The sequence below is a fragment of the Pezoporus wallicus genome, unplaced genomic scaffold, assembly GCF_028554395.1.
Source record: "Pezoporus wallicus isolate ANWC-B61680 ecotype Strahan unplaced genomic scaffold, APGP_CSIRO_Pwel_v1 contig_7113, whole genome shotgun sequence".
Taxonomy (NCBI): domain Eukaryota; kingdom Metazoa; phylum Chordata; class Aves; order Psittaciformes; family Psittacidae; genus Pezoporus; species Pezoporus wallicus.
Window position 1 is genome coordinate 623,174 of NW_026642076.1, and position 22,338 is coordinate 645,511.

At 40.3% G+C, this 22,338-nt stretch overlaps 1 protein-coding gene across 1 annotated transcript in view; it reads left to right on the forward strand.

Annotated features, from left to right (window-relative positions):
• Positions 1–21,448, forward strand: part of NUFIP1 (nuclear FMR1 interacting protein 1) — a 24,680-nt gene extending 3,232 nt beyond the window's left edge. Inside the window, exons 4-10 of the mRNA XM_057426916.1 lie at positions 101–163; positions 480–556; positions 7,824–7,916; positions 11,393–11,655; positions 14,995–15,123; positions 16,822–17,054; positions 20,273–21,448. Coding sequence (XP_057282899.1) covers positions 101–163; positions 480–556; positions 7,824–7,916; positions 11,393–11,655; positions 14,995–15,123; positions 16,822–17,054; positions 20,273–20,614 — 1,200 coding nt within the window. The 3' untranslated portion in view covers positions 20,615–21,448. The remainder of the gene's footprint in view (positions 1–100; positions 164–479; positions 557–7,823; positions 7,917–11,392; positions 11,656–14,994; positions 15,124–16,821; positions 17,055–20,272) is intronic.
• The last annotated feature ends 890 nt before the right edge of the window (positions 21,449–22,338 follow it).

Below are 22,338 nucleotides of genomic sequence, written 5' to 3' on the forward strand. Positions count from 1 at the left end.
GTACAGGCTTCTGGCATTGAGTTTTAAGTGTGCTCAAATGCTTGTTTATAATTTGATTGCATAACTCGGTGTGTCTCAAATTCATCACTTTGTCTTGCAGTGCACAGAAGAAGGTTGCAATTTCAGTGCACACGAGAAGATAGTTCAGTTACACTGGAAGAATGTAGGTATCCCCCTGGGTCCAGAATATGGATCTGTGCGGTGTTTACTGTAGACCCTTTTGCTCTTCAGAGGCTTGCTTTCATCCTTCTGGAAGGCAAATGTATCGCCTCTGACTAGAATCTGTTGCAAGACAATACTGTGGATGAGAATATGTTGAAAGCTATGACTTTCTTAAATGGGTTTATTATCACTGTGTCTCACCAATTTTGGAGATGTAAACAGTACAATACTGCTATAGTTTGAGAGAATGATGCTTTTTCCCATGTATGTTTTATTTCCTTCCCCTTTTAAACACCTATGAAATACTTTCTTCTTAGGCACATGCACCTGGTGCTAAAAGAATAAAATTGGATAGTCCAGAAGAGATTGCTAAATGGAGAGAAGAAAGAAAAAAGTGAGTAAGGCTTATGACCTATGAATTTGTTTTACTGTATTTTCCCTGTGTGATTGTTAGATGATAGCTAAAGGGCAGTAACAGCACATGCTGGCTGCTGCTGTTCCTTGGACTCTGCAAAACTCTTGTGATGGTGTTCTGTGTCAGAATGCCTGAGCCAGGAGGATGTGAGCTGTAGATACTATAATCATTTGGATGGTTATAACAGAAGGCAAGATACCAACATCTAGGAAGTAGATTTCCTAGATGTTTGATTTGGTACCCCAGGTAAGGTGAACAACTCATTCCTTTTAGCCTGATCTCTCTGAGACATTTTAGGTCAGAAATGTGTGTGTTTGCTTGGTGGATTTTCAATAGCTAAGAAATCTGGAACTGCTACACTGGCTATAATTGCAGTACCTCCAGCTGTGTGAAAATTTCTGCAGCTTGTTGCAGGTGACTTGTTGTGCAAGTATACCCCAACAGGGAGTTTTCCTAATTTTTGAGATTTTTAGAATCATAGAATCGTTAGGGTTGGAAAGGACCTTAAGATCATCTAGTTCCAACCCCCCTGCCATGGGCAGGGACACCTCACACTAAACCATATCACCCAAGGCCTCGTCCAACCTGGTCTTGAACACTGCCAGGGATGGAGCATTCACAGCCTCCCTGGGCAACCCATTCCAGTGCCTCACCACCCTAACAGGAAAGAATTTCTTTCTTATATCCAACCTAAACTTCCCCTGTTTAAGTTTTAACCTGTTACCCCTTGTCCTGTCACTACAGTCTCTAATGAAGAGTCCCTCTCCAGCATCCCTGTAGGCCCCCTTCAGATACTTTCCATATTGCTTATTTCTTTTCTACTTGAAAGAGAACAGCATCTGTGAATGATGCTGTTTTGGGTACTCTTAATTTGCATTGTACCTATGGTGTAAGGTAAAGTTACCATGTAACCAGTATTTCTCATTATTTCTCATTCATGGTGGTATAGCTTTTTTCTGTTGACCAGTGTTGAAGTGTTAAAAAATCACACTGTACTTCCATAAGCCTTATACCACTGATTTTTTTCTTTTTTTTTTTTTTTTTAAATGAGTTGAACAGATTAAAATCTACCCTTTTCCAGCAGGCGAAAGATGCTGTAGGCTTTCCTTACTACTTTTCCTGACTTAAAATATAGTCTTGTAAGTGATCCATACAGAGTGTAGAAGTCCTATATACAGAGTGGGAAGTGATACAAACTCAGTTTCAAGGGTTTCTTTAAATGAAAATAAACCTAGTTGCCTGATGCAGTCATAATGATGAATCCAGCTTGTGTTTATGTCAGAAAGCAGTGTTAATGCATTCTTGCTTTGAACCTGACTTCTAGAATCATAGAATACCAGGTTGGTAGGGACCTGAGGGGTCACCTGGTCCAACCTTTCTAGGCAAAGCATGACCTCGACCTCGACAAGATGTCCCAGCACCCTCCCCAGTGTTGGGGAATCCACCACTTCCCTGAGGAGAAGGGAATATTATATTCCAATAGCTGATTTTTCTCATTGTGAAAATTCTTGTTGTGGCTTCCCTTAATAATTTTTTACCTGGTGGCTTTGACAGAAGAATGAGTGGACTGTATGGGAAGAGATTTCTTTTATGGCCTTGTGTCACTTTTTGCTCTATGGAGAAGCAAAATTTTTCCCCATGTAAGCTGATCCCTGTTTTTGTTGGACATCGGTTCAGCTTTTTCAATACTTCCCATGCTTAAACATGGTTAGCCTGCTATAGTTAACCAGATGAAAACTGCTTGTGATATGTGCAAGTGTAACTTTGGAATAAGATTATTTTTGGCTCCAAGTTTTCCTTCTATTCATAACATACTTGAGGGCTTGGGTTTTATATGCTTGTGGTCTACATATTGTTATCCTTTTTTTCCCCCCAACAGTGATACTTGCCACTTCTGTCACTTACAATATGAAGTGCTAACAGGGATAGCAAAAACCAAAATGTCCTTAGATTTGTCTGTCTGATGGCCTACATTTAATTTTCTAACATTAGGTCTAAGGAAAAACATCAGTGCTTGCATGCAGAGTCTTTGCTACTCATTTTCAACTTTTTATACAATTTTCTGTTTTGTGAGGCATTTGGGAAAGTTCCTCTCTAGTGGCTGATGCCAAGTTTTAAGTGTTGAAATTATGCGTAAGATGTGCGTGTCTGTACATGCACTACTATATAGTAGAACGTTAGGGAAGCAGGATCTGAATGTCCAGTCATGTTTTCGATACTGTTGGGAAGTATGTTCTGCAAGTCAGAGCAGCATTTTATCTACAAAGCAACATTTATCTACAAAGCAACAGTTATCTACTGTTAATTGTAAGAATGATGCTCTGTCTGAGATTATTTTTGCTGAATTTCTAGAGAATCTCATGGTGGATACCGTTGCTTTTTTTTTACAGGTAAGTATAATTTGGCTGCAGTACAACAGTACTGAAAGCTTTTATTCACTGCAGTGCAGTAAAATCAATGGAAAGAAAGTCCAATAGTCATAACCAACAACCAAAAAATGCAGTATGGGATTGGTACCTTCTAAGCCAGTGCCACTAGGTGGAGCAGCTGTGGCTTATATTGGTATATTCAGTCCTGTGGGCATCGTAGTTGGCTATAATGGATGGGTGTAGAATGACTACCTGGGTGTCTTTTGTTACTCTTTGTACAGCAAGAAAAACTGTACTTGCATCCTGCCTTTTTTTATTTCCTTTAATTAAAAAGGAAAAGGGGAGAGAAACCCAGCTGAAACCTTTGTGACACATTAATTGGGTCGCCAGCAAAGCATCAATTTAGTACTGAAGGTCTGTTGTTGACTTGTAAACGTTGCATTGTACAGGAAAAAAGGACACCAGAGGGAGACTGAGTTATTAGGCGGTTTTGGTTTATGGTGACAGGAAAAAGCCTTTTCCTTTCAAGAAGCTCCAGTCAGAGCTGAGAATGAATCTTTTAGGTCGTTAGTAGTTTGTTTCTAATTAGGTTGCTGTGAATTAACATGTGTGTTTCCATGCTGCATGCCTAACAATCCTGTCTTGTTCTTTCAGCTGCTATAAATAATTACTTAGAATTGAGATTATTTTTTTTTCTTCTTAATTAGCTGCTGTGTTGCTCAGTTGTGTTTCCTGCTTAAAATCTTTTAGAAAGAGTCTGTGTTTAATGAGCAGCCTTACTGATGTAAAGGGAAGAGAAGGGAGAGAGCTGGTAAGGAGTGCGTATCTCTGGATGAAGTATGCTGGGCTAGAATGCTGTTTCCCTGATTCTGTACAGTGTCCTGTTCATTGCTGCAGCCTTCATGCCTCTGCTTACCTGAAAGATTCTTTAATGGTTTGTGGCCTGTTGAACCTGCTGAGCCAGGCAATCTAATTAAGCCAACAGCAATAAAGATGAAATTCTGCAGAATCTCAGGGTTCCCCTATGTTTTGCAGACAGATGGTTGTGAAGTCTGACATCAACTTTGGTGATAACGATCACTTTTCGTGTTTTGATTTGTCCCATCCCTTCCAAGTGTTGAGAAACATGCTGTTTTCAGCATATTTTTTCTTAAACACAGGCTCGAAGGGAAGTATCTACAGTGCATTTCCTTGATGTGTCAGAATGAGGTGTTACTGTCTTCACTTTTTCCCAAGTGAGATCTGTCTTTCAGCTCATCTGTTTCTAATACAGTTCTTCTTGAGCAAAGGTTATTAGAATGTGGCAAGGGTACTCTGGTGTTAAAGAGAATCATTAAACTTATTTTTGCTCAGGTCCTAATGTAACATTGGAGGATCATTTTGATCTTGTGTGCTGCCTGTAAATTCTCCCTCTCTTCCCCTCCTCTCACCTACTTGGTTTTCTTTGTTCAGTCAGGGATTGACTGCTGTATTTCCTTGCAATACATCTCATAGGCTGAGCATGTGCTTAATGAATGAAGGCCAGTACTGTCAACCACACCACTTTTAATTAATTTGTGGTTTTCTAGTTGAATAATGATAATCCTGAAGTAGCTTGGAATCCTCCCTGGTGTTGTGTTTGTAGCAGTTAAATATGTAAGAAGGAAAATAATTTCTTGCCACCTAGTAAAAGTAGAGAATATGAAGCAAATAGGAGGAATGTGTTGGTAGATCAAGGTAAACTTAGATACCATAAAGTTACTCTGAAATTTACTTCAGGGATGAGTTAGCAGTAAAACTGCCTCAGCTACCATATGGTAAGATCACTGTAGAGATGCAATGCCTGATAAAATGCCTGGAAGTCTTAAACCAAGATTTTTATCAGCTGTGTGTTGGGTCATCTTTGTTCCCTTTGGGCTGTCATGTCCACTTTGCTGTTGATTGTGCATATGCAATCAAAAGCAGCTCAAGAAATTACTGAGGCAATTTGATCCTAGTGCTGTTCCTATAAAGGTGATAAACTTTTATAGGTTTCTACTCAGAAAGTGTGTAAACTGCCATAGAAACAAGTCTTTCTTCTATTACACATTGGCAAACCTCTGGTTTTCCACTGTTTGCTAAGAGCTAATTTACTGTGATGTTGATGTGAGCAAGATAGAGTACGCTGGCTTATAAAAAATGTATAACTTTGGCTAGTGCACTCATTACCAGGGGCTGGGGGAAGCCCTATTCACTAAGAAGCACTTCTACTTCAGTGGTGTTTGTAGGTAGCATTTTAAGAACTTCATTTTGTTAGGAGAGGAGGAGGGCATGTCTTCTGAGAAGGATTCAAACCCAAGTCAGTTCATCAGATTTTAACACTTGGCCTTTTATGTGAAGTTCAGTATAGGCTCTTCCTTCTGCATTGTCACACCTCTGCTCAGGAGCAGCCTTCCTGAATAAGAATCCCCTGTATATTAAAATAAATAAATAAATTCCTCTCTTTGATTTTCGATCTCTCTTGAGTAGTTTGTTGCTGTCCTTAGATAGTGAAAATTGCAGAGTCTGACATAGAGTTGTGCCTCAAGACCGTAATGTTTCCATTGTAGGCATCTGCCTCCACTTAGGGTCCAGCTGCGTTTTCCTGCCTCTATGGGTCAATCTAGCTGATGCTAGAAGGTGCACAGACCCTTTGTGCTGGGGCTGTGGTACCTGATGGGTTGTGAACTTGCACTGGGGCTGGTACATTGTGGTGGGTGGGTAACTCTGGTCCATGACTCTCTGGTCCACTTGCTCCTTGCAGGACAACTGGGGTTGATTTGGCCAAGATCCACTGGTGGGCTTAGCTTAGTCTCATCCTCACACAGCAGAGCACCTATGGAGGAGTGAACCCAGCCTACCTTAAATGGAGGCTGGTGACCTGTGGACTCTCGCATCTAGAGCTTACTGCCCACCATGTCCTTAGATAGAATAATAAACTAGCAGGTGCTTGTGTGATCACTGAGAATGAAATTAAACACTGCACCTGTATTGTCAAAATAGGTTCAGATTCTGCACAAGGTAAAGGTAGTAAAATTAATGTTTTACTTAACATTTGAGAAGAGCTGGGGAAAATGAACACAACCACTACAGGTTGCTTCAGATGTGCTGTTGCAGGCATACTTGGACTTACAACTTGAGCTCTCATCAGCTGTTAGTTACTGCCTGTATCAACTGGAAGGGTGGTTTAGGAGAAATCTGTCTTGGCAATGCATTGAACTGAAAGCATTCATGACGTCCATTATGGTGGCTTGGTGGAGGGAGTGGTAACTCATAGGAATGAAAGTGGGAGGCAGTTACATCTCAAATCGTGTTGCGAGAGCATGTCTGAATATGTCCTTAATCAGCATAACTACAGGAGCACTTTGAAGACTCATTTGCTCCAGGATTAAGGGTCTTCCCTTATGTCTTTAAAAGAAAAAAGAAATTCTAAGACAAACCTGAGGCTTTTCTGAGCATAACTACTTATTTTGTAGTTCACTCTCTTGTGAGCTTTATTTGTGTGAAGGAAAGCATCATGTCCTAAAGCTGTGGAGAGATGCCAGGCATAAGAGTCTTTGCCAGTGCGAAGCTCTTGAGATTAAGAAATTCACTGCATGCTTGCTGTGTGCTGGGAGTGTAGTATGATGGATCAGCAAATGTAGCTAACAGGGCAGAGTGGAGATAAAACTTCACATCCCTATGCTCGGTTTTGCTGTATGGTGGATTTCCGGGAGAAATCCAATGAAAATAGACATTGACATCCCATGTTCACATCCTCTTAAAGGAAACAAGTTCTGTAGCATGTTTAGGTGTGTCCCACAGGAAATGCTTTCATCTTTTTCTCTTGGTACGTGGTTGAAGCCGTCTTGCATCGATGTGACACTTAACATTCATGTTGTAAAATGGAGAATATGCATGTGGTAAGATTAAATATTTAGAGACGAATACGTATCCTTCTTGATAACTGCGTATAGTGAGTAGCTGTTCCGAATTTCTTATTACTCCATTTTAATAGATTTATCAAATACACACGTTGTGTTTCTATCCAGAAGCTGAGGGGAGTGGTGATCGTGCACATATGCTTCTCATTTGCCACCTGTATCTCAAAGCACTGGGTTTTAGCTAACTGATGTTTACAGAGCAACTAGCAGAGCCATTTTTGAGCTTTGGTAATTTGCAGCAGCCTTTGCATGTTAGAACCAGCGTGGTGTTTGTCTGGAGGGAGGGAGGTGGGGAATAGAAGAGGGGTGGTTTGGGATATGGTTATAACAGCAAATTTGTTTTGATCTGCATGACTTAGCAATTTTTCTTGAAGCTGAATTAAAAAGGGGCAGTAATTTTGGTGAACTAGAGGTCAGTGTGCAAGCACAATACTGAATATTGCTTGAGAGGAAACTTGTGTGCTTTTCATTGACTGACGCATTAGAGGAATCTTGTGCACCCAGAAGCTGTTCTTACAAGCTTTCTTCTTATATTACAAGAACCCAGCAGTTGCTTTGCTAGAGGCATGTTGTGCCGTTTAAGATCATTCAAATACTCCAGTTGAAGCACCATAGAAATCAAATTGCAGGATTAAATCATGCTGTTATATGTAGGGATAGGCAGAGGGTCTGTAAGTGTAACTGCACTGTTTGTCTGTAGCTTGTTTGACTGTTTGGTAGATCTAATCATGCCAATTTGATATAATTTATTTTCTGATAATCTGAATATGTAAGCCCAAGTGAACTCAGGTTTCTTTTCCTAACCAATGCCTTTTTAGAGAAGGAAACAGTCTGCTAAACTTCCATGAAATGCTTAAAAGATTTATTATGTTTATAGAGGATGCTGGTTTGGTAAAGAGGGAATTGGCATAGTACAATTAATCATTTAAGATCCAGTGAATTTGTTTTTCCTTCTAGAAATTTTCCTACATCGGCAAACATTGAAAGGAAGAAGGCGATGCAGATGCAGAAGGAAGAAAGGGGAGAAGTGCTGACTACCCAGCAGTTTGGGTAAGTGTTTTAAAACAAGCTAGTTACTTTTCTCCTCATGAGTGCAGAAGTACACTCTCTTGGTGTGGTCTCCCAGCACTTACTGCTTCCACTCTATGCACTATCTAGCTGCCCTTTGATGGGGACATGTCATTTGACAAACTGCAGATATAATGTTCTTTTGTTTACAGTGCTTCGTAGTCCAGTTAAATTAAACAATCATTGTATTAGAAATCTGATGCTCTTGCTGAATTTTGCACTCTGGCTTGTTTGAGAAAGCCATGTTCTAGTGGCCATTCATTAGACCAGTGTAACCTTGGTCTCTGAAGAAGGCATAATGGGGACAGAAGTCGTGCAGCATAATGAATACAGATGATGTAATTGTTTAATGCCTGAAAATGGCCAAGGGAGTTTTTATTAGTGGATATGGCTTCTTACTCTCTCCTTTCAGGTGATAAATAAGTAATAAGGTGAAGAGGGGAGGAAGATTTAACTTAATTTCCATAGCTTAAGTAGTACCACTTCTTTCTTATACCCTCCGTAATCTTTATCTACCTGTTACCTTTGTTATGAGCTTAATACTTACTCCTCTTGAACTTGTATCTGTTCTCTCCCTTTGATTGGGAAATTACTTTCCAGCATGGTCTTTGTTCTTTTCTCATCAGTGTCAATGTTCTTTGGAACCAGCTAACTTCATTAGCTCTACTTTAGGGCCTGTGGGAAGGCTGTTTAAAAAAAAAAACGTTATAATGATCTGTGCTCACAGAATGTCACCTATTTAAACTAGAGCAACTCAGGTGGAAGGCAGGAGCAGACTCAGTCCTAAGGGCTCTTGCTAAATACCATTTGCTGCTGCATGGAAGTGAAGCTGGACCTTGCCTAGGGGCTTTCTTTGGTTGTTTTCTTAATAGGGATGACACCAAAGCAATAAAAACTTGCACCGTGGTAAAGTGGTTGAAACAGTGCAGAATAGGTTTCATGTCAGGCTAGTATAATTTGTGAAATGGTGATAGTGCAGATTACATTAGTGCAGTGTGGGTTTCAGAAGATCCATTTATCCACCCCTTCTAGCTGGTTGTCTTTCATGATTTTGGAAGGAAAGATTTATAAAAGTCTGAAGAAAGTAAAGCTTCCTTCATAGGATATAAAGTTGCAGAAGTCCTTTGGGCCCAAGGAACCAAACCTGGGCGCTGAGACTAAAGCTGCAAACATATAATATGTTTGGAGATTCTTACAAACAAAGATGAATTTTGCTTATCACAGTAACAAACTGATGTCTGCAGGTTTATTTGGTAACTTTTGTGGCTGTGAGTCGGATGCATTATGTAGTCTTAAATGTCAATCAGCAATTCCATACTATTATGTTTGTTAGTGACTTTATATCTGGAAAATTGTTTGGAAAAAGAGTCCTTAAAATTACAGGTTGTTTGCTTTCACTCAGTGACCTTTAACAGTGGTTGATTCTAGAAATACCTTTTTTTTTTTTCTTTCCCCTGAGCTGCTAGTGGTATAGACTTGATGACTTGTCCAAAGAGCTGTCATTTCTGCTTTGTATGTCAACAGTGAAGATCCTGGAATTGGTGCTTATCTGGCAAATTTACTGATGCATGAGGTAAAAATAGAATGCAGCTTATTCTCTGCAAGCTGTACTATTAAAGCAAATGGCTAAGTAAGATTTAGGAAGGATTAGATACTTAACGCTTCCACGGTGCTTTCCATTTGTGGTTGTCTGAAGTGCTTTACACTGCTAATTCTCAGCATCCCCACGTGTGAGATTAGAGATGCAAAAGGACCACTTTGGTTGTCTGTCTGGTGTCTTGCAACAGCTGAGTAAGAGCACATGGCTCTTTATCCCTTCTAAAAGGGGTGTGAAAACTAGTGTATCTCTCATGAGGGGAAAGCAGAGGGCACGTGCCAGGCTGATGTTTGTTGGGATGTGTTTCTGACCTTGGGGTTCCTTTCTGGGTGTTTGAGGCCCCAGGGAAATCAAACTCTTGTTTTTAACCCTTGGTCAAGGACAACACCTCTAGTTGAGTCTGTATTTTCTCAATATCTTATAGGTTATACAACAGTATCCTGAACTTAGAATCTGGTTATACAAATTCAGAAATGCAGTTCTCTGTCTAAATGGAGTTGAATTCTGGGAGCCAGTATTGATCTCCTTTAGTGGATGAGAGACTGATGAACAGGAAGGTGATGGCTTGCCTCTTGTGCCACAGGAGCGCTACAGTGGATGATGCTCTCAGGGTTGAGCAGTCAGTGTTAGACACTGTCATGAAATGACTGGAGAATGAAATGTGTTTTGTTGCGATATAAAGCCGTTTTGAATGCTATGGCAGGACCAGTTATTTTTAAGAAGAACTTAATTAGGCTGGAAAGGTATGGAAGAGAGGAGTGTTGGTAATAAGAATGTTTCTCTACAAGAAAAGAAGTGGGTAGCTTGGAAGGGCTGTATGATGGAGGTCTAGAAAAATCTTTATAGGTGGGAAGAGGTGAATATAATGCAGTTATGCATTGTTTTTTTTCAGCTCGAAAAGGATGGAAGGTACCAAATGACCATTTTAAACATCAGAATGCAGATAAACTAAAGGAAGTAATTTTTCACAAAATGTTAACACCTTGCTACAAGATTTCAGGGATGCCAGCCGTTCACACAGCATCCCACAGAGTGAGATGCAAAACCATCAGTTGTCTTGGGAGCACCTCTAGTGAGAGAAAGTCACTAAGTGGTACACCACAGAAAAGTAGGTGCGGAGAAAAGTGACCATTCACCCTGCCACCCTGTTTTTATGCTTTTTTTGTAATTTCCTCAGTTGTTCCACTGGCTGCTTCTCAGTGAGAATGCAACAGGTTAGAAATACACCTGTGAGACTCTGCATGCAGGTACATGACTCCAGATCTAGATAGAAATTTCAGTAAGAAGCTGTTGTACCAAGTGTGGTACAGTTGACTAGGAATAACTGGACCTCTGCCATGCTGTAGGTGAGGCTGAGGGATAGAGTACGGGTAGAATGCACCATGGGGCTCATCCAGGATGGTAGATCTTGTGTGTCTTTTGTGGTTGGAATGCGCAGCTGGTGAGTAGCAATCTGGCTTTGCTGAATTAAGTTTCTGTTGCTTGAAAATAAGTATTTTCAGGAAGCTAAGGTTATCCCTTCTATATTGGCTTTTCTGTCTAGGTAATGTGACATGAGCACTCAGTGTCCTGGCACCTTAGAAGATCAAGGAACTTGCATAGCCTATGAACCCTTTGCCTTGTTAAAAAATAAGTTATGAACTTCAAACTCTTCATTTAGGTTCCAGCTTTGTCATATTGTCCTGCCAATGAGATGAGCTGTGACTGCCTGTCTGGTCTGTCACCACATGTTAGCTGAGCTGGAGTAAGTCCTGGCATCATGCTGTGTTGCTGAGTCTTAAATCTAAGCTGTTTGATTTTGTCAGTTAAGTTTATTCTCATAGCTTGTCATTTGTATGAGCTTTGTGTTTCTATTCTCCAGCAAAATGAAGGGGATGTGGAAACCTTCAGGAAATGAAGAGAGGCTTGGGCAGCAAGGAAGACAGAAGAGAAGACAGAAGCGCCCGTTTTGGAAGAAATTTAGGAAAAATGGTGACGATTACAATGTACATAAAACTCAAAATGAAGCAAATGGGGCAGAAAATGGCATGTGTGAAAAGGAACATGAAAACCAGCATGCTTTGGCATCTCAGCCATACGTGAAGGATGTAGACCCTCTTGGTCTTTTGGCAAACAGTGATGTTGGTAAGATGAAGGAACTTGGAGTACTTTTAAGTAGTACTGCTGAAGTTATTTCTGATCTTTTGTGTAACTAGCAACTTCTGGGTTAGTCAAACATCCTCGCACCTAAAACTTGCACTTAGAACTTTTAAATGGAAATGTCCGTAAAGCTTGATCCTGATTCAGGACATGGTCTTCTAAGAAAATTCCCAGGATAGTTATTGTGCAAGAGTGGGTCAGTGCTTTCTCTAAAGAATTCTGTACAATTCTGTATCATCTAAGAATGCTTAACCTAAAGAGGAAAAGATGTTGGTAGACAGGATGTGGGTGTGTCTTGGATTTGAAAATTAACCACCCTGGATACTTACTTATCTTAGCTTTATGTGTTTTAAAATACATTACTGGCTTTAAATCAATATTTGGCTAGCAAACTGAAGAGGTTTTCTGGGCTGTTAACGGAGCACCTCAATTCTGTCATTGTTTTAACAAGCACTTTATCATAATAATCCTATTGTACCTATAATCCTCTGATTAGAAATGCTTTGTTGTCCAAAGCACTTAGATGGGAGAGGCAGCAAATAGGAAGTGGTTTGGGCCATAGGGAAGTGACGCTGTAGTAACTTCAGGAAGAAGAAAAGAAACAGCATCTGAGTTCTTCTGTATTTAGATGCTGAAGCTTCTCCTTGCTAGTCAGGGGTTTGAAAGTGTGTCCATAAGGTTTGTGTACAGTATTACATGTTCTGCCATAAATACTGTGCAACAGTCTAAAGGACATGCACCAGCTTAGGTTGCTAAACCAATGTGAAATAAAATCTTTATAAAGTCAGAGGAAGAATAAAGTACTTCAACAATCAAATTATTTTTAAAGACTATTAAATATCCTGTTGCAGTTTTAAGAATGTGAGAACAAATGGATTTCCTTGTAGGAGTCAAGTGAATTACTTAAAATGTCAGCATTTTTCTTTTAATTCTGGGGTTTTTTTTTTTGCTGTATTGTTACTCTTGATACTCTCCATATGTGTGTGTTCTTTGAAATATTGCTGCTTAGTTTTTTTTGGTGAGCATGTCTTGTTTCCACGTTCTGGCAGCAGTATAAACTCCAGATATAACTATTTATAATATAGTCAAGAGTGATGCAGTACTCTTAGAATATGGCATGTAAGCTGACTTACACTAGCTATTTTTAGCAACAAGGCTAGAATGCATCCCCTGGAAAGATGTCTGATGCAGAGTTTTTCTTCTTGAAAGCAATCTTCAATTAATGGGAACAAGAACTCAGCATCCCTATGCAATTTGTTTATTCCACTGATCTCTGCATGTTGGGAAAATTAAGTATGCTTAAATGTAATTTTATTTCCCCACAGCATCTGTGTTTTACTTAATGTTAAAAAGTCTAATTATACCAAAGTACAGCTAGTAACTGCTGTTGTAATAGATAGAAAAGGAATGGGGTACTTGCTTATGCATTATTAAAGCCAGGTGCTGTCTTTATTCTACCCAGATAATAACAACACAGTGTTAAGTAGAACTTCAGAAAAAACATGCAACTGAAATCCATGATTTTCCAGTATAGGTTTTTAAACCATCCTAACAGCAGCAGCCCTTCCTCTAGAAGGAATGTATTTTTTTTGTATAATGCATTCATTTAAGTTCTGCGTAGTGGTCAGTTCCTTCAAAGATAAGAAATTGAATGGGAGGTGACAAAACAAATATTTTTTCCTCTTGATTTATAAACAGGAACAAAGTAGGATGATGGACCTGTCAGGCATAAAATTGAGGTGTGTACTGACCAGAAACACTCAGTTGTATTCAGTAATACATAACAGTTCCTCCAAATGTGTTACTCTCAAAGAGAAAATATATTGCAGTAAATGTGTTTTCCTAATTTGCTAAAAACCAAATTAAAATTAATTCATTAAACTTTAATAAAAAGGCACCCAACCACACTATGCACTCAACATCTTGGATGAGCTAGGAAAGAAGACAGAAAAAATTGGAATAACTTGCAGTAAATGCTGTTTTTATAATCTCTTAAGTATATGCAGGTGCTATGTATTCTCCCTTAGAAAAAGCCACTGTGTTCGGCATGAGCTTCCAGTGTAAATTGGCATGATTATTAAATTGGTGAGAATCAACCTTCCTCAAAAAGAGCTCAGAGTTGAAAGAGGGAGGTTAAGTAGTTGAGATAAATGCGCACCTATTTATCTGACAGTTGTTTTACCCAAAAGCATGAGCTCCAGTGAAACAAATTGTAAGCTGTTAACGGTACATTAGAAGAGCGTAGAGAAATATTTGTGATTTCAAAATGAAGATCTCAAAAGTCTGTATTTCAGTAAACCTTTCTAAGGAGTGAGGCAGCTTTCCTGTGGGACAGGCTCAGATGGAGAAAGGATGGGAGAAGGCACAACTCTTTGTGAAAGTAAGATTGCAATCAGTCTTCCCCTAGAAGTTTCAACAAGCTGGTTTGTCAAACTATTTCTAGGAGTTTTGTGTGTGTTTGTATGAAATTTATATGCAAGTATATTAGTGAAAAGCATTTCCTAGTTTTCCTGCTAATTCTTGCACTGTTCATCTTAGATTCTTTCCAAGATTTTAGTGCATACAGATCTTTTGCTTCAAACTAAAGCTGTCACAATTTTGCTTGTTTATTTTTAGGAATCTTGTTCTGTTAGGGCTCTGTTTTCCTAGTATCCTCAATTTTAGCATTTTTGGTTACTTGCCTCCTATCTTCCTGAAATCCTTTTTCTTGGTAGTTTGAGACTGTAATACCTCTCTTTCTGCATGTCTGTAATGCTCTGCAGGGCATTACAGCTGCAAGTGTTCTGAAGTACAGCTGAAATTTGATCATTTGATTTGTAACCTTGGTTCTTAATGTCCCCTATGAACTCTTCTACTATCAAAAAATTGCTTTGCTGTTCAATTCTCACTTTGAATGAGCCTAATTCTCCCCCGACTGGCTTGTGAATCATTCTCCCCCACCCCTCGCCTCCGCAGGACTAAATCCAATAAGACTTCAAAACATATTATGATATCTTCTCTCTCTCTTTACCTGCACTTGATACTAAAAACCTATAATTATGTTTGGTATGTAAAGAAAGAACTAGAAAGCTCAAGCTCTTGTTCAGGAAACTTTTTGCTACAGTAGTTTTGCTGGCAGGACTGTAAACCAGCAGGGAGATGACTTTGCCACTGAGTATCTGTAGAGGGTAGGCAAATGTGTGGCTTTCCTGTCAGTCCATGGTATTGAACAGTGGTGCCCAATGTCAGGCTTCTGTAGTAATGAGATAGGGATTCACCTACAAGGATGGCTGTTGGCATGCAGGAGTACTGAAAAAACCCTTCTTGCCTTTTCTTTCCTTGCAGAATCCGACAAGGATGAAGCAGCAGCTGAAGACGGGAGGCTGGGTTTGACTGTTGTTCCCAAGCAAGTCACCTCTGCTCTGAGTTCCTTGTCAGCCAACTATGGCAGTGCATCTGACAGCGAGTCTGAAGGTATGTAGAAGCACATCCCTTTTTCCCTTTCTACCCTATGTCACTGTGCTGATGCAGACTCCAAGCAATGATAAAACTTGATCACAAATTACTCTTCTTTGGCGAGGCTTCACCTCTCCTGTATTTATTTGGTCCTTTGTCAACTCTCATCTCATTGCCCAGCCCGTGTGTATTCACAAATATATCACTTATGAGTGCAGTAGCCCAGTGGTAGCTCTACGTCTCCAACTGCTGAAAGCAGAACCTATATAGTACACTACAATTTCTTGAGAAAAAAACTTTTGAGAGAAATCAAGGGTGTTGCAGAAGAAAATATAATGTGTAAGCTGTGGCTTCCATTTAGCAAAGATGTTAAAGTAATGGCAGTTCAGCTGCTATACCTCCAAATACTTGGCTATGGAAATGCCTTTCAATTTCTGGCCTGCCTACCAGCTCTGAATAAGCTGGTTTGTATCTGCTCATTTTTAGACTTATACAAGTAAAAAGTGAAACTTGTTAAAAGTTATGGATGTTGTTGCAGTCTGGGTATAGACCCTTTCCAGGTTACTTTCAGTGACAGCCCATACTGGTATAAGCCATGCATAAAGATGGACTGGGAGGAGTAAAAGGTTATGCCATTATTCTGCTCCTCTTGTTTCCCCCTTGCTCCCTCCTCCCAGTTTTGAGCACTAACTAGGGTTACTGAGTGAGCCATTACTTGTTTCCAGTGTGGTGCTAACTCCCAGTCTCAGAGAAGCACCTGGACATAGCACAGCGTTTGTGCAGACATGGCATGGGATGGCCTTTTCCACTTGGCCTGTATCACATCTCGTGCCCCTGCTCCCCAGCCCTCCAGCATACTTCAGAAGGCATCAAGAGTTTACTGAAAGACTGGGTGGGTTTTTTCACTCCTCTTTGCTTGCCTTTTCTCAGCAGCATGTGCTGGGTTAAAGGGGGAGTATAAAATGCCTTTGGTTAGTAATTGATGAGTAATTGAATTTCCCGAGCCTTTTTTACTCTTAGTTGGGCAAAGAAAAAAGAAACCTGTCCTCAGTCTCACTTCAAATCCTGTTTGAACAGTGCCAGGAAAAAGCTGTTATGCTCACCCTGTGAACAAATTTCCATGTCCTTAAGGGCTTTTTCCATAGAAGACTGCTGGGTGTTGCAGTAAGATGTGAATTCTCTAGTACTTGAATTTTGTGCTTCTCCTGAATGTATGCATCAGTGTATGGTATGGAACTGCTGCTGCTTCTCAATTTTGCAGGTAGTTACTATGCTTTATGTGCCCTGGATGGCTTACCCACAGTTACAGAGTATCTAGAATTTAACTTGGGAATTCTCTGCCCTAACTGTATTCTGATTTTTCTCAGCGGCCAAATTTATGGCAAGCTATTTTTTGAAGCAGGAGCAATGTACTTTCTAGGTGATAAGAAGGCAGAGGCTGGAAAATCTCGTTCAGCTCTTACTACTTCTGTTTTTCTTTTTGTATTGCAGAATATAAATATCTTGTTTTCTTCCCTGTGAATGGAGATTATTCTTTGTATTTTAAAAGGAACTCCAAACCAAACAAAACCCTCCCTTCCCTCAAGTAAACCTTGAACATCTTCACATCAGGTTATGTGAGCAAGAATAGTGCTAACTAACTGCCAGTGCATGGAGATATAATGATGTTAAAAAGGCTTTTAAGTTTGAGATGAAAGTGTGTTCTTTTTCTTTAAGAAATCCCTGTCAAGACTGCAACAAAAACTGAGAAAAACCAGCCTGCACTCAAAAATACGCCTCAAACTGCTTCTATTCCTTGGAGCCGAAACCCGAAGCAAAAACGTCCAGAACATGCAGGCGCGATGTTGAGAAGCTCAAATTCAAATGCACGTCCCCCCAGAGGGCCTGATAACTGCAGCAAGAAAACATTACCTCTCCTTCCAAAGCGCCGTCCAACTCTGCTGGAAATGGTAACAGTCTTAGTGATAAAATAATGCTTCCTTGTACCAGAACAGTGCTATACATGAGCAGTTCTCCTCTTCCCTCTTGGAAGTTAGAGCAGTTTGTTAGCAAAGGTCCTGTCTTAACAGCAGAGTGAGCATTTCACTTGGAGAAGGTGTAGATGCTTAAATACACAGGTAGAAGTACCCTGGTGAGCAGGAGATGACAGCTTAAACATGTCCTTTGTGCAGCTCATTTTAGGCACAAAACCTTTACTCCTCCTTCTCCCCTATCCAATAGGTTTTGTTTGCGAGTGATCCCATCAGCTTTATTCCAGCTTTCTCCCTTTGCTCCTGACTTTGCTATTCAGCTGCCTTCCTCTGACCAAGGAGCACATAACTTTTTCAGATGCAGTCAATAAGATCATGCTGATAAGGGTGTTGGTGTCTTAAACTGTAGAGTGGTGTTGAGCTGCAACCTGCATATGCATGAGGTAGACATGTTTACATCAATCTGAAGAAGTGACAGCACTGCTACCTTGAAGAACTTGTTGGTGTCTCAGAAAGTTAAGGAGAGGTTTGTAGTCTGGGGTGTTACGATTCTGTTTTTGGTAATAGTTCAGAGCATCCTATTTGAAAGCTTGGTGGCTTTCTTTGAAGCTTTTATTGCTTTTAGGACTCAGAAGCAGTATCAGATAGTAGGCTACCCTTGTGATTTTGTGAACAGCCTGCATAAAGCTCCCCCATCAAGGGAAAACTTGCTCTGGACAGAACCCAGTGGAAAGCAGGGTGCCACTGACATCAGGGCCCTGAAACAGCACAGGATGTTTAGGCAAGAGATACCTGATAAGGCAAATCCCAAGCTGCAGATACGGGAGAAGACCCTTGATCGTCCTTTTAGCAGATAGTACTGTTCGCTGCCAAGAATTATAGCTCCTAGTGACTAAAAAGGAAATGTTTGTCCTTTGTGTAGCTCCCTAAGCATGCAGTTGTCTTTATCTCTTGCTCTTCAGAGTTGTTGGTGATCAAAGCAAAAGAGGACTCTGAAATAGTCAGATGAAGTCCCACAAGCTGAGAGAAGCTGGCAGAACATTGGAAGCCTGAACTGTAGCTTGCCAGTATAGTTCATTTTCAAAACTGTATTTTGGTGTGTGTGGGTTTTTTTTTATCTTTTAATGTTGCTCGAAACTGTAGTCAAAGGATGTGTACTGTGGCTATGAATCACAGAGGAGTGCCTGAGATTCACAGGTAGGCTGCCACTGTCAGAAATGGTCATTGTGTAAGAACTTTGAGGAAGCAAGGTTGAAATTTTACAGTGAGTCGTTGCTGAGAATTCATCCAAAAAGTGAGGAAGTAGAATTGTTATGAAAAGGATGTTGTGTCAGTGAAATGATACTTTCATTCTCCTACCTCCCCTTTTTGCTATAAAAGAGCGGGTAGGAGAACAGCTGCAGATGTCTATTGCAGTCATTCAGCAGTGGGCTTGGGCACTAGTAAAGCATTCTTATTGTAGCCATGCAAACAGTAATGTGTGTTTAGCCATTCTGTATGCTGATAAAAGGCTTGGATAGCATCACGCCACTGATACCTATCCCTGAATTAAAAAATATAATACAAAGATAGAGTCTTTGGGTAGGGTGATGGTGCATCCTATCTGTGCTGTTATTTGGCCATTTGGGAATTCAGCAGTTCCTCCTAGTCCAGCAAAGAGAACATGGCTATGCTGTCCCATCTCTGCCCTAATGTGCATCTCTTTGTTCAGATGGGGGGTTTCTGAAGACCCATTTTAGGTGTCAGCTGCTTGTAACACCTTGTAGTAACTAGCCTAAATAGAAATATGCACACATTAAAGTGGCTGGTTAAACCACTGTTGAAACTTGCAGCAACAGAAAAGCTGCTCTGTGAAATTACAAGCCAGATTTTGCTAGATCTCCTGCAAGTGTGAAATGATCAGGTAGTTGCAGATTTAGCCACTTGCTTTAAACTCGTTTCGTCAGAGTACTGGTTCTGCTGACACTCACAATGACAAAAGGTCCTTCAGCCTTCTGGCTGATTCATTTTTTTTAACATCAAGTGAACTTCTGTGAAGTTAAAGGAGATGCAGGAGGTCTTTAGCACTTTAAGATACTGTATTAGTGGATTACAGCCTAAACCAGTTATTGCTGTTTAAATCCAGTCTAGTACTTGATGAAACATGCCCTTTTCTTGAATTTATAACTATCGTTTACTCAGAGGGGTTTTCTAATAAAAAAATGCATGGGATGTTAAATTACAGATACACTATAACCTGAGAAGTGTAAAAGATGCTAATAGACTTGCTGTCCTGATGTACTGGAATGTGTTGCCTAGTATTACAGTCCATGGTATGAGAACATTGTCATCTGGGTCTGCACTTGGATAACTGGGGGGAAAATTCTTAATATAGGAATAGGTATATTCAGTGAGATTCTCTACCACTTGAGCAAAATGAAACCATCAGCTTAATCCAGAGATACCATGAGAGTTACCAGCTTGTGCTACCTGCCTTAGTGCGTTAATGGTGCTTAATGAGCGGTGCTTAAGTATGTGCACTGTCGCACATAACTGTTTTTTGTCCTTTTCAGTGGTACACCTGTGTGCCACTACCATAGTGACTCATGGCTATTATGAGCCTCTATCACTAGAAATGGTGTTTGACCACTAACGTGTGCTGCTGCCCAGAAGAGCAACTCCCTCTGTGCTGCCTTTTCTCTGAATGCCTGCTCCCCGCCTCTTTTTCTCTGCTGTGCTGGGCCTTTTGCTGACCCTGTTCAGTTTTTGACACACAAGACCCTAAAAAAACCCTAAACAAAGAATAAAAGAACCCCAGAACACCCACTACTTGCTGCTAATTGTCAGGCTCATTTTATTCCTGGCTGGTGAGTTGAACTGATGCAGTAAGGGGTCTGATCTCCCCTTAGCCAAGGGGACAGCAAGCCCTTAGACTGCCCAGCCCAGCAAGCTGCGTGGTAGTGCTGTCAAACACAATCACTGGCTCTGCCAAAGCCTCAGTCAGTGGGAAGACACCGAATGTGGGATTATGTGGCTTTTCTGTGCTATGTCTGGTAAGGTAGTCTCCTGCCCTATGTATCCAGGACAGGACTCCTGTGAGAAAGCCAACTATTTTAATTCAGAGATGTTCAAAATTATTGACTAGAGCCGTACATATTCTAGTCTTGTATCAGAGCAACAGAGGGAAATGTGCATCATCATCTCTTCTTTCTTTCCAGTTACTGGCCCAGGACATCAGGCACGAAAGGAATGTGATTTTGCAGTGTATTCGATACCTCATCCGGAATAACGTGTTTGGACTTAATTTTAAAACAGAACCACAAGCTGAAACAGAGACTGAACAGCCCTCTACAACAGATACAGCAGAGTCTTTGGCAGACAAACTCAATGAATCTAGTTGTTCTTGTAGCTCTGACCTTCAGTTAGCAGGAGGAAGAGAAGATGCATTATTAATGGCCCAGGGTGAGAAAGCACCCGAGGATCAGACTTCGCAGATGGCTCACTTGGCAGATGAAGACACATGGGAAACCCCATCAATTCAGTGTGAACAAGTACTGTAGATGATGTCTGTTGTGGACGGTAAAGCAGAGGCTCATGTTTTCTACCTGACTGATGCTTTTTGAAAAACATTGGTATAACAAAATGATCATTAAATTACATACTGAGAACTGTTAAAGCCACTTTTCTGATCTGTTCTGCCTGAGGTAGCCATTTCCTTGTGAAAACATTATCTGCTTTGAGTAATTGCATTTCCTTGTGGCAGAAAGGCAGCAATGGCACAGAGTAGGACCTTGCCTAGAGTAGGTGCAGATCCTCACTTTTGAGCTTCAGAGTTCTGAATGTTTTACCTGTTTAGGAAGTGTGTGTCAGTCCATCACCAGAGCCAAGTAATACTGTGGTAGGGTGTATCTTCCTTGTGTGAAATTGTGGTCTGGTGTGGTGTGTCTGGGAGGAACTTAAGTATCCAGGATTATTTCAGTGTCCTTCTGAAATTTTAATTCATTGCACGTTTTGTTTTTCCCAGCTGTTATTGATACAATACATCCAATATAAATGCAATATGTCCTGTATACAGTGAAGAAATTAAATGGAAGATATAGCTGACTTGGCTCTAAAAGCAGTGCTTGCAGGAGGAGTCTCTTCCTCTCTGAGCCAACTTGCCCAAGCAGAGAAATGGAAATGAGGGTGCAGACTGATGCAAGAAGCATTTTTTAATAAATAAATAAATAAAGATGTGGCTGTTAACTGCTCGCATCAGTGCTAGGTTGCTGGCTGACCTCAGGTACCCAATATTAAGCCGTAACTGCTGTTGCAGTCATTGCCTGACAGATCTAACTTTTGAAGCAAAATCTTGATATTAAGAATATTATTAAAGTTCAGAAAGTTTACCAAGACTTACTGGTTTGACCTTTTTTAATGTGCATTGGGAGATTATTAGTTGACCTCCTGGAAGAATGCCTTCCTTGGTGCATTATTATGGTGTTCCTACAACATTCAGTGATCTGTTTTTCATAGATCTGTGTGTACATCCATAGTGTTGTGAACACTAAAAGCATCAGCCAAGGTTTAGAAACAAGTTTAGCCTTTTGATTACATTGTGCATTTGTTTGTGAGAATGCTTCTTGTCAAGGGCAGGTGTTAGTTTGTCACATTGACACTGAAAACATCCCACGAGAATAATCTGTTACCAAAACCTTCACTTCAGAATCTGTTGTCTTTTAGTCATGGTTAAATCTGGGACATGGTTAAATCTCAGGGACTGCTTTTATTTTATCTTATTTTTGTTCTTTGATGGAAGTCCAGCTTTCCGTTTCACCGTCTAAAATGGGGAGACTCACGTGGTTTGTCTTTTTTTTTTTGCCTAATAACTGTAATTTCTTTCCTCTACTTCCTTAACTTGTGCCATGCATCTCATTTGTGGTGCACAGAAAACAAGAAATAGTTGAGAAGTCTGTCCCACTGCTTTGCTATTTATAGCTGTGACTGCATATTGGGTTTGTAATTCACTATCTAAATTTATGGTATTATATAAATATCAACACCCATGTAGAAGTTGTGTCTCAAGAATACGTATGCAGAATAGAAGCAGTAATCATAAACATTTATATTTTCAAGGCAGATGATTCATTTTTCCCATAATGATCCCACGAGCCATCTCAATCTCACTGGCTTGCTTATGGCTCTTAAAGTTTTACCCTGATGAAAATACCAGCAAAGGACTCTAAGCCACAGAGATCTGGCACTTCAGCAGAACCTGATTTCTGAGTGGAGTGGTACTGGTGCT